General features: G+C 38.7%; 1 protein-coding gene across 1 annotated transcript in view; it reads left to right on the top strand.

Annotated features, from left to right (window-relative positions):
• WDR44 (WD repeat domain 44) overlaps positions 1 to 16995 on the top strand; it is a 58014-nt gene that overhangs the window by 10318 nt on the left and 30701 nt on the right. Inside the window, exons 3-7 of the mRNA XM_044682839.1 lie at positions 6848 to 7469; positions 7649 to 7779; positions 9927 to 10022; positions 11166 to 11302; positions 13801 to 13884. Coding sequence (XP_044538774.1) covers positions 6848 to 7469; positions 7649 to 7779; positions 9927 to 10022; positions 11166 to 11302; positions 13801 to 13884 — 1070 coding nt within the window. The remainder of the gene's footprint in view (positions 1 to 6847; positions 7470 to 7648; positions 7780 to 9926; positions 10023 to 11165; positions 11303 to 13800; positions 13885 to 16995) is intronic.

The raw sequence follows: 16995 nt of genomic DNA, 5'->3' as shown, positions 1-16995 counted from the left end.
ACGGAAGGTAAGGGTTTTAAAAAAAAAGAAAACTATTTGAATAATCAAAATGAAACGAGATTTTACAAAGACTGACGGGTTTTTTTTAATAACCCTTACCTTCCCTCTTCATATTTGAGAAAACCAAAGACCTGGCTTCTCTAGGGGTAGAAACCCAGTGGAGAGCAAGCTTGAAATCTTGACTGTAGGAAGGCTCCCTTGATGCCATATGCCAAAGATGCCATAATTGACTCGTGGGAGACAAACAGTAGGTATTGGTCAGGCATGAGCTTTGTCTTCCTTGTGTTTGCACTCTTATTGCGATCAAATGTATAATCATGTATATATGTACACACATATAGGACATGTACCTATATGTGCACATACATGTGTATTTATACATACACACATCTGCTGTGTACACATGATAGCACATTTGTACACGACACGACATTCATATAGATTTTTATATGTGTTTATGTCATATAACATATGTGTGTAGATATGATACATGTGCTAAAATTTTTCAGAAAAAATTATTCAACCCCACTGCTTAAAACCAAAGCAGCCTCTCTTTAAATGAAAAAATCACTTGAGTGAAGGGTCAGACTTTATGACTATTAATAAATTCCAAATTTTAAGATGCTATTAGTCTATGAATATATATAAGAGCCTGATGTTTATTTGTTCATTCAACAAATATTTCATGCTTCCCATTTGCAAGGCATTGAATTAGGTTCTGGGGGTACAAAGACAAAAATGAAGTCTCTACATTTTCAGGAGGAGGGAGCCATCGTTAATAGTTATACTAATAACAGTAGTAGTAGTAACCAACATTTATATAGAGCTTTAAGGTTTTTAAAACATTTCACACATATCCCATTTAATTCTCACAACAACCCTTAAAGTAGGCGCTGGTGTGTGTAGATAGAATCCATTCCCCTTCCCCCCAGCTCATCCCCACCTTCCTGCACGGCTGGATTTCATGTGCTCCAAACAGAGGTCACAGGTGAAACATCCTAAGAACATGACCTGGAACTTGTTCAAGAGAAAGGATAAAGGTGTGGGGCAAGACATGCCTGCTCTCTATTCCCTAGGAGGTGGCCTGGTTGGACCCTGGCTGAGAGAATCCACACATATGGTCAGTTAGGTTAGAAAATTAGGCTTTATACTTCTATCCTTTTTAATTTTTTTCTATTTCAAGTGATTATTAATAAACTTTATGAAAAATAATACTATTATTAATTATTAATACTATTGATATTACATTTACATTTTACAGGTGTTACCCCCATTTTATAGATGAGGAAATTGAGGCAGAGACTAAAAACTTGCCTAGGATCACACAGCAAGTAAATCTTGAAATAGGGCTTGAACTTGGGTTTTTTTTGACTCTAAACCCAGAGTTCTATTCACTCTGCCATCCAACATCTTTTCTTTTAAATGAAAAAATAAATATGATATAATTTGAAGATGGAGAGAACATGAACAACTAGGGATCTAGAAAGCTCTTAAGCCCCACAACAGTTAGCATTTGATCTGAATTTTGAAGAAAACTAAGGCTCTTAAGAGAGGGAAGTGAAGAAGGATTATTCCAAGAAAAGAAGACAGTTGTTTGGCTAAACCTTAGGGAGGCGGATGAAAAGCTGCCTTTGAGGAACAGAAGGGTCGACCTGGAATGATACACATGTAAAGCACTAGCAGTGGGAGATGGGTATGGAAGGGTAGACCAGAGAGAGAAGTTAGTAATTTATATTTTACCTTAGAAGTAAGAGGATGCATAGAGAATCTATGCAGTGTGCTGAAGGCCTTCATGTTCTCTTTGAGACTTGGAACAATTTTCAAGCTAAACTAGTGTTTTAGTCCTTAAGAAAGAAGCTCCTAAACATTTTATTTTGTTTTATTTTTTAATATAAAAAAACCATTGTGAAAAGAGGAGATAATTGGTGGGGAGGTGCCAATGCTTTAGAAACTAGGGTTAAAGGTCTATTAGAGGTCCTAGGTATTCAAAGGTAGATGTTGAAATGCTAGGTGCTAGAGTCCAAAGGGGAAAATGAGGGAAATAGGTGGTTGTCTTACCCAACTCCTTGCCTGAGATTTGCTTTAGTTCATTCCATGAAGGGAGCTCAAGAGGGTGTTAGATGTAGGTAAACAATCAACAAGACTGGTGTCAGCTTTGGCAATGCAACCCATCTACCCCAAGAAGAGGATTCCTAAGTTAGGGGTCGAAGTTAGAGCAATGTAGTGCCCAGACCATCATTCAGGAACCTAGACTTCACCTTTGGTTCCTCTCAGGGAGAAGTTATAAAGGGTTCTATCTCTGGTCAGTTGGATATGTAAGTCTAGAGCTCAGCCCCTTTTGGCTTTTTGTTTTTGTTGAATTGTTTCAGTCATGTTCTACCCTTGTGGACCCATTTGGGATTATCTTGGCAAAGATACTGGATTGGTTTGCCATTTCCTTTTCCAGTTCAATTTACAGTTGAGAAAACTGAGGCAAACAAGCCCAGGGTCACACAGCTAGTAAATGTATGAGGCTGGATTTGAACTCAAGCCTTCCTGATTCCAGGCCCAGCACTATAATAGAGTGGATAGCCACTGTGCCATAACCCTCCTGACTAGTTAGTGATTATTTGATGAGTCCTACTGCTTTGACCCCATCTCCATAAAAGGTTTGACTAGGGCCATATAGTGGGAAGTCCAGTCTCCCAAATCCTTCTAGACATTAAAATGTAGGGAAAACAGAAGATACTAGGGTCAGTGGAGCCACTGAAGATTTTTGGCTAAGGGGAATGATATAGTCAGAGCAGTGGTTTTCAAAAATTATTTTGGCAAGTGCAAGAAGACTAGATTGGAGATGAAAACAGACTGTATGTAAGCAGTTCCTTTAGGAGGCTCTTGTAAATAGTTCAGGTGAAAGGTGATAAGGGTTTGAACTAGGATTATGGCCAGGTGAATGGAGAGAAGAGACTAGCTGGGAGAGATGTGAAAATAGAATTGATAAGATTTGTGTATGGGGATTAAATTAGGAGAGTGAAAAGTTGAGGATGACTTCAAGTCTGGAACATTGGTGGTACCTTCAGCAGAAGAAGCAGAGTTGGGAGGAAGGATAGGTTTTTGGTGGAAGAGAATGTGTTTTGTCATAGACACATTGAGTTTGAGATGCTTGTGGTACATATATCTCAGTGGATATCTAGCAGGCTGTTGATGAGGAAGAATTGGAGCTTGAGAGAGAGAGATTAGGGTTGGATATGTAGATCTGGCAGTCAGCCACATAGATGTAGTTGATTCTATTGGAGTTGATGAGATGACTTGAGAAGGAGGTAGGTATAAGGGAATAGAGATAAGAAGACCCAGGATAGAACCTTGGATGACATTCATGATTGACAGTCAGGACATAGCTAATGACCCAATCAAGGAGACTGGGAAGAATGGGGAAACAAACGTGAGGCCAGTGAAGAGAGAGGTGTGAGAGGAGAGCTTATTCAAGAAGGGTGGGGCGAGTGGTAGGATTAGAAGCTCAATAGCAAATGGTTGAGAAGTAAGTGTTTGTGAAGTGAAAGAAGCCAGTTCCTTTTTGGAGTTCAGAGGTGAAATAAAGGAGAAATATTGGATAATTATACAAGATGATGATAAATAAAGGATCTTTGAAGAATGGAATAGGCCTAAGAACATCTGTAGGCAGTAGGAAAAGAGCCAGTAATTAGAGACTGAATGTGAGCTGGGTGTTAAGGAATAAGAGAAGGGACAAGCTCCTAGAGGTGATAGACTCAAGAGTGTCATCTGCATTTGTTCTGCTAGCATCTCTTAGAGGCATGATCATGATCAGAAAACTAATTAGAAATATATTTTGAAAATTAGAGGACACATTATAGGATTAGAAATGACTGTAGGAATTTAGAGTAGGGAGAGTTCTGGGTGAGCTGGAATAAGGCAGACTTCATAGAGGGATGACCAGAGTTGGGCTTTAAAGGTTTAATTGGATTTAATTAGAGGAGATAGAGGAGCATGAGCCTGGGCTTGGAAGTAGGAATGAGCATACAGTATTGGGTTTGTGATAATGGATAGTGAGAAAAACTCTGGAGGGCTTCGAATGTCAGGATGAGGGTGCTGTACTTGAAACAGTAGGCATTGGGGAGCCAGTGATAAGTCTTGGAAATGATGTGATGAAAGCAGTCTTTGAAGCAGATTAATCCTACTGAGTCATCAGGGTATAATAGTCATTGTTCAGTCCCAGAGCTGTGAGGGACCCTAACAATCAACCAGTCTTATCTGTGATGTACAGGGAGGACTGGAATTTCCTTAAGAAGCTCTCATCATAAGACAGGCAGGAGGTGATGAGGGCCTCCACTCAAGGGCTAATGATAGGAATCGAAAGCAAGGTGTTTGTTAGAGGCAATCGCAATAGAGTTGGTGATTGAGTAGAGTTGTCAGAGAAGAGGCGTCAAAGCTAACCCCACATTTCTGAGTCAGAGGACTTGGAGATTGAATTGAACGTTATTAGATGCCTAGTTTGTGCTTGGCAAACAGAAATGAGAGAATTGAGTAAGAGAAACCTGTTGTTTGTGGTGTGTGTGGGATGGGGTGGGTGGTGGGGGAGATGATGAATTCCATTTGAATGTGTTTAGTTCAAAATGGAATGTCCTGTAAAGCAATTGAAAAATCGAACTTGACTGGCGCTCTCCTGAACTTGAGACAGAGATTTAAAAGCTAACAGCTAACACTGTGAGCAAGTAGAAGCTCTCAGAGAGAGAATGGTAAGGCTCAAACTTTGTGGGCAGGAAAAGGTACAGATCAAGCACATAGGTAGGAGAACCAGGTCAGGGTAATGTCCTAGAAATGAAGGCTCAGCAACCCATTGTATGTCTGGTGTTCTGCCCCAGTTGTGTTTGGGAATTGTTTCAGTTCTTATAAAATTCCCTCCTACTTAACTCCTAGTAAAAGAAGGCAGTTACATAGAGCATTAGATTCAGCACAAAGATAAATTTGGGAAAAGACCAGTTTGGGAGACATGTAGGGAACTAACAAAGAAAGGTAGAATGGTATCTGGACCAAGTTTCCCAACAATGACCAGATCTTGCTACTTTCAGAAACAATTTGTATTACTGGTTGGGAAGCAGTGGGCATTCTTGAATCAGAAACTGTGGGAAAGGGGACAGATAAAAAGGGGAGACAGGATAGATCGAGAGAGAAATGTGAGGATGTATAACAGGAGAGAGAACTCAGACTTAATGTCATCACATCACCTCCCTAGACCTCATCAGTTAAATGATGGCCTCTGAGTCCTACATGTAGGAGTCAGTAAAGTTAGGAGGCAAGATTATCTGCTTAGAGGGATGTCGGGGTAAGCTTCAGACCTTGATTTGGAGAAAGTGGAGAAGACTTGGAAATGTAGTTGTGCATTTGCTAGAAGCCTCTTCCCAAGGGAGGACTAATGGAATTGAAGAATAGCACTGAGAGTACCAATGTCCCTTGTGGAAGTTATTAGGAATTTGTCTTGGGTTCAGTGATTTGTTCCAGCAAATCCCTATGGGCCAGGAGTAGGATGAGGGATAGATGGCAGGGATTATTGTTTGGTAGGGATGAGTGGTTGAAGAAGGGGGAATGTCATAATGAAGGAATTCTTGATTTGGCTGTTCATTCAGGTTCCAGGGGCACATTGTCATCATGGTTGGAGTATATATGGAGCCTTGGATTCTGTGCCCTTGTCCATGGAATAGTAGAGAGTTGAGTGGACAAGATTCCAGCTGGACTTGGATTATCATAAATCTTATCTCACTTGTGATCTACTGCTTCTGTTCTTCCAGTCTTGGCATAGGCTCCAGGCTCCCTTGGCCCTTAGCTTTTACTATTATCTGAGAAGCATTGCTGACCACATCTGACTTTGGCCTCCCTATAGAAGAAGAGAGCTACTTGGAGCTTGGCATCTTTTGGCCTCATTTCTATTCTGGTACCTTCCCGAGTTTCCTATCTTCTCCTTAGGGACATGAGCAGGTGTACGGAGCCAGAAACCTCAAATTCTTTTATACTGGCAGCTAGGTGGTATAGCAATAGATAGAGAACTGGGCCTGTAGTCAGGGAGACTTAAGTTCAAATCCAATCTCAGACACTTATTAGCTGTGTGTCCTTGAGCAAGTCACCGAATGGCTGCTGTTTGCCTCAGTTTCCTCATCTGTAAATTGGGGGTGGTAATAGCACTTACCTTCCAGGATTGTAGTTAGGATCAAATGGTCCTCTCTCACTCTGCAAACCTTAAAGTGCCATTATCATTGCTTGCTAATTATTATTAATACTGGATAATATTATTAATACTGGATAAAATCTTAGGACAATAGACTCCAGAGCTGGATGGGACCTTAGAAGATATGAAGGCCAGGAATTCACTAGGCCAAGGTCACACAGGTAGTAAATAACAGAGCCAGGGTTTGAACTTCAACTTCCCTTACAATAGGTCTATCTCTCTTTCCATTGTGTCATCTCAATGCTAATCCTGCACCTGTCTATGCTTTAGTTTACTCATCCATAAATTGGAGATAGTGCTTGTACTATCTTCTATACTGTTGTTAGGATGGTTGTGAGCAGAGTGTTTTTTAAACATTAAAACATTATACAAATAACAGATTTTACTGCTAGTAAGGTTCCAGTAGGTGTTGGGGCACCTGCTAACTGGACTAGTAAATCACTAAAGTTATTTCGACTAATATGGCATGAATACGCAAATGAACTAAAAGGTCAGGTTTAGCTCAAATTCTCACCTGAACATTAATTTCTAGGGTTTATTGGATTCTTTTATTACCACAGGGACAATCTGAGATGGCTTTGAAGTTCAATGAGTGCCTTCATCAAAATCTCAACTTTTCTCTTTCTTTAGATTATTGACAGTATTATTGAGGAGAGCCAGAAGGTCCAGCAGCTTGAAGATGAACCTTTGGATTCTAAAGGGAAAAAACATTCTGATCCAGAACCAACCACAAATACAGATCTTCTGAGCAATATCCCTGGACTCTTAGCCACCGAACAGGTGTCACAAGATGTTAAAAAAAGAGAAAAGCAGAAGGCATTTAAGGAAACCAAACCTGAGTTTAGCAAATGTTCTTGCCCTTATGAAGGTCCTGCTGAAAAGCAAGTGAGTGAAATCACTCAGGTAACAGAAATCAGTTCAACTGATGAGCAAAATGTAATGGAAACAGAAGAAGCAGCAACCAGAACTGAAGAAGTAAAACAGACCAATGTTTTAGAACAGGTATCAACGGACTTCTTCCCTCCCAAAGATGTAGCTGCAGCAGAAGAAATGGCTCCTGTCAAACCTCCAAGGCATATTCCTGTTGAGCCTGATATCGTGGCGAGCACCAAGAAACCCGTCCCAGCTCGACCTCCCCCACCAGCCCATCTCCCTCCACCTAGACCACCCCCTCCTGCTCGGCCTGCTCCTCCACCCCGGAAAAAGAAAAATGAAACAGAGTTGGAGGCCCTGAAGCCATCAGAGCTAGAAGGCAAGTATACTTTAAGATCTGTGAAGTGTCTAGCAAGATATATAGGCTGGTGTAACAGTTGGCATGAACACTGAAGGCCATGTCATATTAAGTCGAGGAAACCAGCAGTTTTAATGTTGGTTCTGGGATGGTTAATGGTAATGATGTGAGCATTTTCTCCCTAATGCTGTCTCTTGTAGCATCTAGAGAGAATTTTGCATCTGGAAGTGCCTTGTCTCCCAGTACATCTTCTGAATGCCAGTCCAAGGATACACAGCCTTCCCTAGATTTGGCAAGTGCGACCAGTGGAGAGAAAATTGTCACTGACCAGGTGAGTGCAGTCAGATTCTATGAAGGCAAGAAGGTTCGATCACTTCTTGGAAACTAGGCTAGAGACAGAAGTTCTTGACTTATTGCTTTCTATGTTGACCTCACACACAGAATTCATATCTAATGTTAAAGAGGAAGTTACAGGTTACCAAAAAAGAAAGGAAGCTATGAAAACAGTTGAAATTTAGGTTACTGTTGTGTTTTCTTCAAAACAAATTGAATTATAAAAATAAATTATGCAGTGCTGTGAAAATGTGAGCAGTCACCTCTGTCACAACTCATGTATGTTTAAGAGTTACCTTGAACCATATGTAGCATGTATCACCACCAAGAATGCCTCACCTCAAATCCTACCATAGACACTCAGTAATTGCTTGATCCTGGAAAATATGATTAACCCTTCTGTGTGCCCGAGGCAACTCCCTAGGACTTGATTAAATTCTTTAGAATGAGATGCACTGATGGTAGGAGTTCCTTTGACTGATGGCCTCATCAAGATCCTTGTCTTAAGTAACAGAGTCCGGAAAAGTTTAGTATATGTTGAGGGGTGTTTTTTTAATGCAGCCAGAGAAATCACGAAAAAAAATTGTGTTTCCCATGACTCCCCTAAATAGACCTCTCCATGGTAACAAAGAATTACAGTTCAGAAAAACTAAGTCTTCGCTGGCCATATCTGGCTGTATAGGTCTCATTCTGTGTTTTTACCTTGCCATTCCTCTGAGTCATAATTGACCAGAGTTCTGATGTCTTTCTGTCGATGCTGTTTTTCTTTGTTATTGTGGTCATTTAGTGCCTTCACCTATTGATAAGTCTTTACAAGTTTCCCTAAACCCATTGTATTTCTTGGACTTTGTCTCAACCCATAGATGTGGTGAACTGGGAAGGAAAGAAGTTCTCCATATGTGGTTTCTCAGAGATGGGGGAGGTGGGAGGTGGGGACAAAACTCGAATCCAGGTCTTCCTGACTCCGTGGTTGATCCTCTATTTGATATACCACATTGCCTCTCATTTTTTCTTATGGCACATTAATCTTCCATTCCATCCCCAGACCAGATTTTGTGTGGCCCTTACCTGATCAGCATATGCTCACTTTGCTACCTTGTATATGCTGCCACAAAAGGACTTCTACAAAGATTTTTGTGTAGATAAGTCTTTTCCTCCTGTCTTTGATCTGCTTCAGGTATATGCTTAACACTAGAATTGCTTGAATATAGTTTAACCACTTGTTTACATAATTCCAAATTGTTTTCCAGAATGGTTGAGCTAATTAATTTATAATTCCATCAGTGGTTTATGTGTGCATCTGCCTTCCCACAGCCAACATTTACCATTTTTATCTGATATCATATTTGCCAATCTTATAGATGCGAGATGAAAGCCAAGGTTTGTTTTAATTAGCATTTCCCTAATTATTAACAATTGGGGGCATTCCCCCCCCCTTATATTTGTTGGCATTGTGGCTTTCTCTTTTCTTGAGAATTGTCTCTTCACATCCTTAGACCCTTCATCTGTTGAATAATGGTTCTTCTTTTTGTATTTCACCTTGTGCTTTCTTCGTACCACCCCCACCCAACTGACTGCCTTCATGTCACTGTAGGGATGATGAAAAGAACACCGAAAATAGTTCATCTTCTTAACCTAGTTGTCCCCAAATGGGGTGGGGAGCACTTTCCCAATATATTTTAAAACACAGAAAGCTCACTATTAGTTAGTGGGCACTTGCTCAGGGTGTGCCAAATGTGAGTAGGGATAAAACACAACAGGTGACTGAGCTTAAGGGGTGGCAGAATATAGGAATGCCTGCCTGGTCCACTCCCCTGGAGCTGTCAGTTTTTTTTAGTTCTCAGTAGTCGACCTCTTTTCTTTTCCCCTACTTCATGTTGAGTGTTAAAGCTCTATTTAGGTGGGTCCAAATAGAGCAGATTCTTGATCACCAAGGTTCGAGAAATAGCTATTTTGGGTAATGGAGGGATTAGTAAGGACAGTCTTCAATATTAAGTCACTAAAATGGATGTTTTCCATTTTCCATTTTAACAGACTCCATTGTCAGAAATATTGAAGCTCTTCACAGCTGTATGTGGTAATGGCTCATTGAAAGTCCTCTGTAATTGTCTGTTGGTTTTGCTTTTTATAAACTTATAATTTCAGGAAAATGGAAAAGCACCTGATGGGCAGACAGTAGCGGGGGAGATGATGGGTCCACAAAGACCAAGGTCCAACTCTGGAAGAGAACTCACTGATGAGGTAACAACCAAAATGGCTTTTTCTCTTTTTTTAATGGTTAAAAGCATCATAATGCAAAATAAATGATTGGAGATCATTTTAAAGATTATTTTAAAAGAGCATCTCTTGTAACTTTTCTTTGATTATTTAACATAAGGGGAAAATGTGACCTTGACAACAGCTGTGTGACTCCAGGCAAGTCACTTAACTTCTATTTGGCTCAGTTTCCTTATCTGTAAATTTGGGATACTAATAGCACTTACCTCCCAGAGTGGCTATGAGAATCAAGTGAGATAATATTTCTAAAGCTCTTAGCACAGTGTTTAGGATGTAGTAACATAAATAAAAAAGATAGTGACGATGTATTCTTTTAAGAAAGTATCATATGATGATATTGATAATGTAGTAAAAAGCAAGAACCATCTTTTATAGGAAGGCCAGTTTAGTTCTAAATTAAGTACCCAATATTACAGGCATATGTTTTTGTCCATAACCAGACAGCAATGCGGCATGTACTCACTTTGTTTTTGAGTGCTCTCATCCAAAATAGAAAGGAATTAACTGATGTGGGAAATTGGAGAAGAGTAATTAGGACCAGAATAGGGATTGGAGTGGAGTTGGAGTGGAGCCGTTGTCCAAATAGTCTAGAACAGAGAGTCAGGGAATGTAGAAGAGGAGAGAGGATCTGTTAAGAGAGGACAGGTTGACAGGGGGAAAGAGTATAGAAGCTGTAATCCAGAAGCTACATAACTGCGAAAAGAAAGGAGGTGTCAGGGTTTTTGCTATACATGGGATATAGGAAAAAAGGATATCCATCTCTGATATTCTACAATATGGTTTGCTTGTTCTTTTTAGTACTGTCATTTTAGTCAATATTTTTGTAACATTGTATATTAAGAAGATTGGTTCTATCCAATGATTGGTTCCATCCTAGCTAATTATTAATATACTATGAAAAATGGTCAGTGTTCATTACTTCTTCTCCCTAAGTCAGTCCCTACCTCCTGAGTATTTTTCAAGCAATATATTCAGTGGGTCTTCTACTTTAAGTATACAACATTGCATGTCTCTGGATGTCCTTTATTAAATAATTCTCCTGAAAGATTCAACCAGAAATAAGGAAATTATTGGTGGTCTGGTACTGAGTATTATTCTTCACTTTAGGAAATTTTAGCCAGTGTTATGATTAAGAACCTTGATACGGGAGAAGAAATACCTTTGAGCCTTGCAGAAGAGAAACTGCCCACAGGTATTAATCCGCTCACTCTGCACATTATGAGAAGAACTAAGGAATATGTAAGGTATGGCTTACAGCAATTCTTTGTCTTTTGTATGTAAAAGATTTCCCTTTTTCAATACTATGAATTTTTTTCTTTTTCATTCTGAACTGAACCAACAAACACAAACATTCCAGTTTGTAAAAAAGGACAAAAAGAATCTAATATATGAAACTGTGACTTTCCATTTCATAATTTATTTTTAGAAAGTGTTTATTAAACTTAAAGTAGTAACAAAATGGCCCTGTTCATTCTCAGAGAAATTCTCGAGATAATCTACTAAGACCACCACCTATAGACCTAAAAGAATATTTTTTAAAATGTGTATTATCAAGTGGGAAGCTGTCCACAAAGTCAGCTTCAGCCTGTGAAGAATTCATTTAAACTAAGAGAAATTCAGGACAATCAAATCAATCCCACATACCTTTATTCAGCGTTAAGCAAGGCAAGGTGCTACTCAGGATAGGAGATGGATGCCTGTGCATGGGTGGTTGGGTTTTGCTGCTATATTTTCACATAATTTCTTTTGTTAAATTTTAAAAATAAATTTTTAGTGATATTTCTTGTTTTTATACCACCTAAAATTTCTTCTGTATCCTTCTTTTTGCTCTACCCCCCATGAGCCATTTCTTATTTTTAAATATATTATGTGTTTATTTCGTTAAATATTTCTCAATGAATGTGTAAATTTTTTTTTCTTTATAACTCTTATCTTCTGTCTTAGAATCAATAGTGTGGATTGGTTCTAAGGCAGAAGAACAGTAAGGGCAGGGTAATGTGGTTCGAGTGACTTGTCCAGGGTCACACAGCTACGAAGTATCTGAGGTCAAATTTGAATCTAGGACCTCCCATCTCTAGGCTTGGCTCTCAATCCACTGAGCCACCCAGCTGCTCCCCATGTAAAACAATTTAAACTTTCATTTTAAAATTTGAGTTCCAAATTCTCTCCCTTCCTCCACCAATGATATTGAATAAAAATGTGAAGTCATGCAAAACATATATTCATATCAGTCATGTTGCAGAAGAAAACACATACACAGACAAGAATAATAAATAAAGTAAAGAAGGTATGTTTCAGTCTGCCCTCTGAATTCAGTAGTTCTCTCTTTCTCTGGAGGTAAATAGCATTTTTCATCATGGGACCTTTTAAATTGTCTTCAATCATTGTCATGATCAGAGTTTCTCAGTCTTTCAGTTTGTCATCTTTACAATATTGCTGTTACTTTGTACGATGTTCACCTGGTTCCAGTCACTTCATTTTGTATGAGTTCATATAATTCTACCTAGGTTTTTCTGGAAAACACTCCTGCTCATCCTTTATTATAATAGTCCATCACAATCATATGCCACAACTTATCTAATTAGCCATTACCCAATTGATGGGAATCCACTGAGCCATCCCTTACAATAAAGAATTTTTTTAATAAGAAAAAAGAAAGTTTTAGCGAAATCAAACAATACACAGAAAAAAATTTTTGACAACATATTTTCATATACTTTCAATCTCCTTAGTTTTTTATTTTATACTGAATAGTTTATATGGTATTACAATATATTAAATTAAGTGTATTAAAATTGATCAAGATTTTTTTATCAATGCATATTTTTGAATAGGAAGAAATTTACAGCAAACATTCATATAACTATGATTATTTTGAAATATAAATGTATATATGTATTTCCTTGTGAAGAGATGACCTTTTAGTAGGGCATCCTGTACTTGAATCAGTGCATGAAGTTCACAGTTCTCAGGATTTTGAATGGAAAGAGACCAAAGATTCATTTTTGGTTTCAAATTTTTCTAAAACTGGAAAAGAATTGAGAAAGAGCTACTAAGATACCTAATGGAAGGTCATCGAGATATTGAGGATCCCAGATCTAGTGGAGTCACAGTGCATTCCTCTTGGATATTTTACTTGAAGATCCATTGATCTTTGTTAATTTGTCATCTCTTTAGGAGACTAAATTTAACTAATTGACTTAGAGAAAAATATGGCTACCTAAGGAACAATTTACATAAAAGTATTAACCTTTACATTAGGAATACATGATCACAAGGATAGGAGGAAATCATCAGGGAAATGTATGCTTAAAAAAGATGGGCTGGTCAAGTGGTGAGAAGGAATATCCATTAGTCAGCACATGGACTAGGAGGACTCTAGCCCTCCTCTGCCACTCATTAGCTTTGGGGCTCTGGGCAAGTCCCAACTTCATTCAATCAAATGAGGATGGTGGCAGCTCCCATCCAAGAATGTTGTTGTAAAGCTCGGATGAGATCATGTAGGAAAAGCAATTTGCAAAGCTGAAAGTGCTATAGGAATGTGAGTTTTAATTATTATTATTATGTACATAAAAAATGGATTGGAGACCAGGCCTCCAAATTCTCTAAACCTTTTTAACCTCCTGGTCCTTAATAACGGGAAAGTACATGTGAAGAAAGTTGGCTGCTGTGGATTCCTCTAGGAGGGTAAACATGGTGATGATATATTCTTTTCCAAATGGCACTGCTTCTTTTTCTACAGTAATGATGCGGCCCAGTCAGATGACGAAGAGAAGATCCATTCTCAGCAAACAGATACCGATGGTGGAAGGCTAAAACAGAAGACGTAAGTTTAGCTAGCTTCCTGTTTAGGAAGTGATGAAAAGATATGAATTGCTTTACTCTGCAACATCTGTGGTTTACCCAGTTTTCTTTCCTTGGCAGTAATAATAATAATAATGGTATAATAATAAGTTATATTAATAACAACATTTATGTAACACTATGTAGCAGATACTGCATTAATTACTTTACAGATATTATCTCATTTGATCCTTATGACAATCCTGGGAGGTAGGTACTATTTTTTTTTAAACCCATAACTTCTGTGTATTGACTTATAGGTGGAAGAGTGGTAAGGGTAGGCAGTGGGGGTTAAGTGACTTGCCCAGGGTCACACAGCTGGGAAGTGTCTGAGGCCAGATTTGAACCTAGGACCTCCCGTCTCTAGGCCTGGCTCTCAATCCACTGAGCTACCCAGCTGCCCCCTACTATTTTTATTCCCAATTTACAAATGAGGAAATCAAGGTAGACAGAGACTACATGATTTGCCCAGGGTCATACAACTGTTATAAGTGTCTGAAGTCATATTTGAACTCGATTCTTCCTGACTCCAGGTCCTACATTCTGTCTGCTATGCTACCTACCTGCCAGTAGCACCAAGAATGTGTTGTAGAACAGCACGACTACATAGGTATACAGACCATCATCCTTAAAAGTTATCATGTATTTCTGTCATCCCTTATTACAGATAGTTCTCAGATTTGTATTATATAATTTGACTTTATGTAAAGAAGTCTGAACAAAATCAAATTCCACAAAGAAATGATGACAATTCCTTACACAAAGCTCAAGCAGCATAGGAAGGGGTGGTGGGAAACTATTTTCACCATGGCTGGTGGCAAATGTGTGCTTGAGGGGAAAAGTGAACAATCTCATATGCTTAAGCCAATAGACTTGGAAACAAAAATAATTAGAAACCATAAAGGATGATAGCAATTGCCACTGATAGCATGTGAACTATCATGTCGACTATGAACACCACAATGAAGAATGCCGCCTGGATAAAGGAGCACGCAAAAGGCAATGCTTCTGTGAAGTTGATTTATCTGTTGAAACAAAGAGCAGGTGCTTTTCTAGAGAGGGAGAAATAATTTATCTATGTGGCTAGAAGCCAAGACTCAGGAGACTATTCCTTTAAGCTTGATGACAGTTGAAGCAAGGCTCAAAGTCTCTTTGAAGATTTAAAGGTACAGTACCCTAAAGGAACACAAGTATTTATAGTAAGTTGTGATTGGTTTGCATAAGATAAAAATTGTGCAGGATTTCATAATGTACAGATACAGATGTCAGGAGAGGCTGCTAATGCAGACATTGAAGTAGCCAAGAAGTTCTCAGAGTTCTTGCAAAAAATAGATGAAAGTGGTCCCTACTTGCTGGAGCAGATCCATAAGTTGACTAAACCAGCCTGTTCTACCAAAGAATGTCATCTCAAACTGACATCTCATGGGAGTGGGGAGGTACAGCGGTCATTGCAGTGGCATAAAGCTTCTAAAAATAGTTACACTTCTGCTTGAACAGAATGCCTCTGAGAAAATCCCAGAGCACTGAAAGGAATCAACAAGGTAACGCTATTTTATGCATTATTTTACTAACCTCAAGATAAGAATCACCTTTATCTTTGAACAATGATTTATACTTCTGCTTCATTCCAGAAGTGAAGTTTTGAAATGATAATGGTATTCCTTTAAGAATTCTACTTCTTTTGAATAATTCCCTAGGTCACTCCCCCCCTCAATCTGGATAATTTTAATGGAAATATAATGGTGGTCTAGCTTTCCCCTAACTCTCCCTCATTATTACAAGGTATGCATCAGGGAATGATCACTAATTTCAATATTATTTATGAATTTCAAGAGAGATTTCTAGAAGTCCTATAATATTTACCATGCAATCTAGAATGTTGCTAAGGCATGGGAGGATGTAATAGAAACTTGTGTGAAGAGAGTTTGGAAAAAAAAACATGCCCATAGTTTGTTCTGATTTTCATGGTTTTGACAAAGATGAAAGGTTCAAAGAAGTGAGAAACAAGATTTGTAAAATTAGCACAAGAATTGGAGATAGAAATGGATGAGGTTGAGGTAGAGGATTTCATTGAATCTCCCGGAGAAGAACTGTCAAATGAGGATCTGATTGAGCTTCCAGCTGCAAAAATTGCAGAAGAAAGGGAAGCTCTGGAACCCGAAGTCAAACCAAAACAGTTTGCAACAAAAGAGTTGGCAGAGACATTTCATCATCTGAGTGAATGTTTTCTTGAATTGAATGAAAAGATGGATTCAGACACTTCAAGATTTTTTTCATGTTCAAAGACTTGTTAAGGATAATATTGCTTGCTATCATCAGATACAGGAAGAAGAAAAGAGAGCCACTCTCCAAATGTCTCTCGATAACTTCAGAAAAAATGGCTGTGTGGCCAACCACTAGTGATTAAAGCTAGATGCAGTGAGTAGAGAAGGGGCAGCATACTGCACACCTGTGTTAACTTTACCGAATAGTACTGTGTAGACTTTATCATTAACTTTATCTCTCATTTCATAATTTTGTTTATTATCATGGTACAATATTTAACGTATCTGTATTTTAGTACATTTTATGACTTGGGTAAAGGTTTTTGTGTAAATGAAGTGGGTGGGTAGGTGGGCAAAGTCACCTCATATAAAAATCACTATACGTAGAGGTCTGCTAAATGGTCTACTTATATAAAGCAAAAATTGTTTTTGAATAGTTAGTTCATCAAGGACTAACTTCCTTTTTCTTCCAAGTACACAGTATCGCAAGTTGTCTGGCTGTCCCTTTTAAAAGAATGTTACTTAAAAGTTCAAGCAGAGATGATAGAAATTATTGACAATCTGGTACTGAGTAGTTTTCTTGACTTTTGGACATTTTGGCTTTTATAATGCTTAAGAATATTGCTATGGGAGAAGGGCTTCTGAATGCCCTTTTTAAGCCTGTAATTTTGGCTTACTTTGGGGGATGAAGTATGCCAAAAGTTTATTACCAACTGTGTGGAGTAGTGTACTTGAGTAGGTCTGTGATCTTACTGTGGGTGCTCCCTCTGGTGGTACAGCTCATAAGCCATCCACATGCCGCCTTCTCTCTTCTGACTCAAGCCCTGGGG

This window comes from Gracilinanus agilis, chromosome X (assembly GCF_016433145.1).
Source record: "Gracilinanus agilis isolate LMUSP501 chromosome X, AgileGrace, whole genome shotgun sequence".
NCBI lineage: Eukaryota > Metazoa > Chordata > Mammalia > Didelphimorphia > Didelphidae > Gracilinanus > Gracilinanus agilis.
The sequence above is the reverse complement of the archived record's forward strand: the minus strand, read 5'-3'. Positions and strand labels throughout refer to the sequence as shown.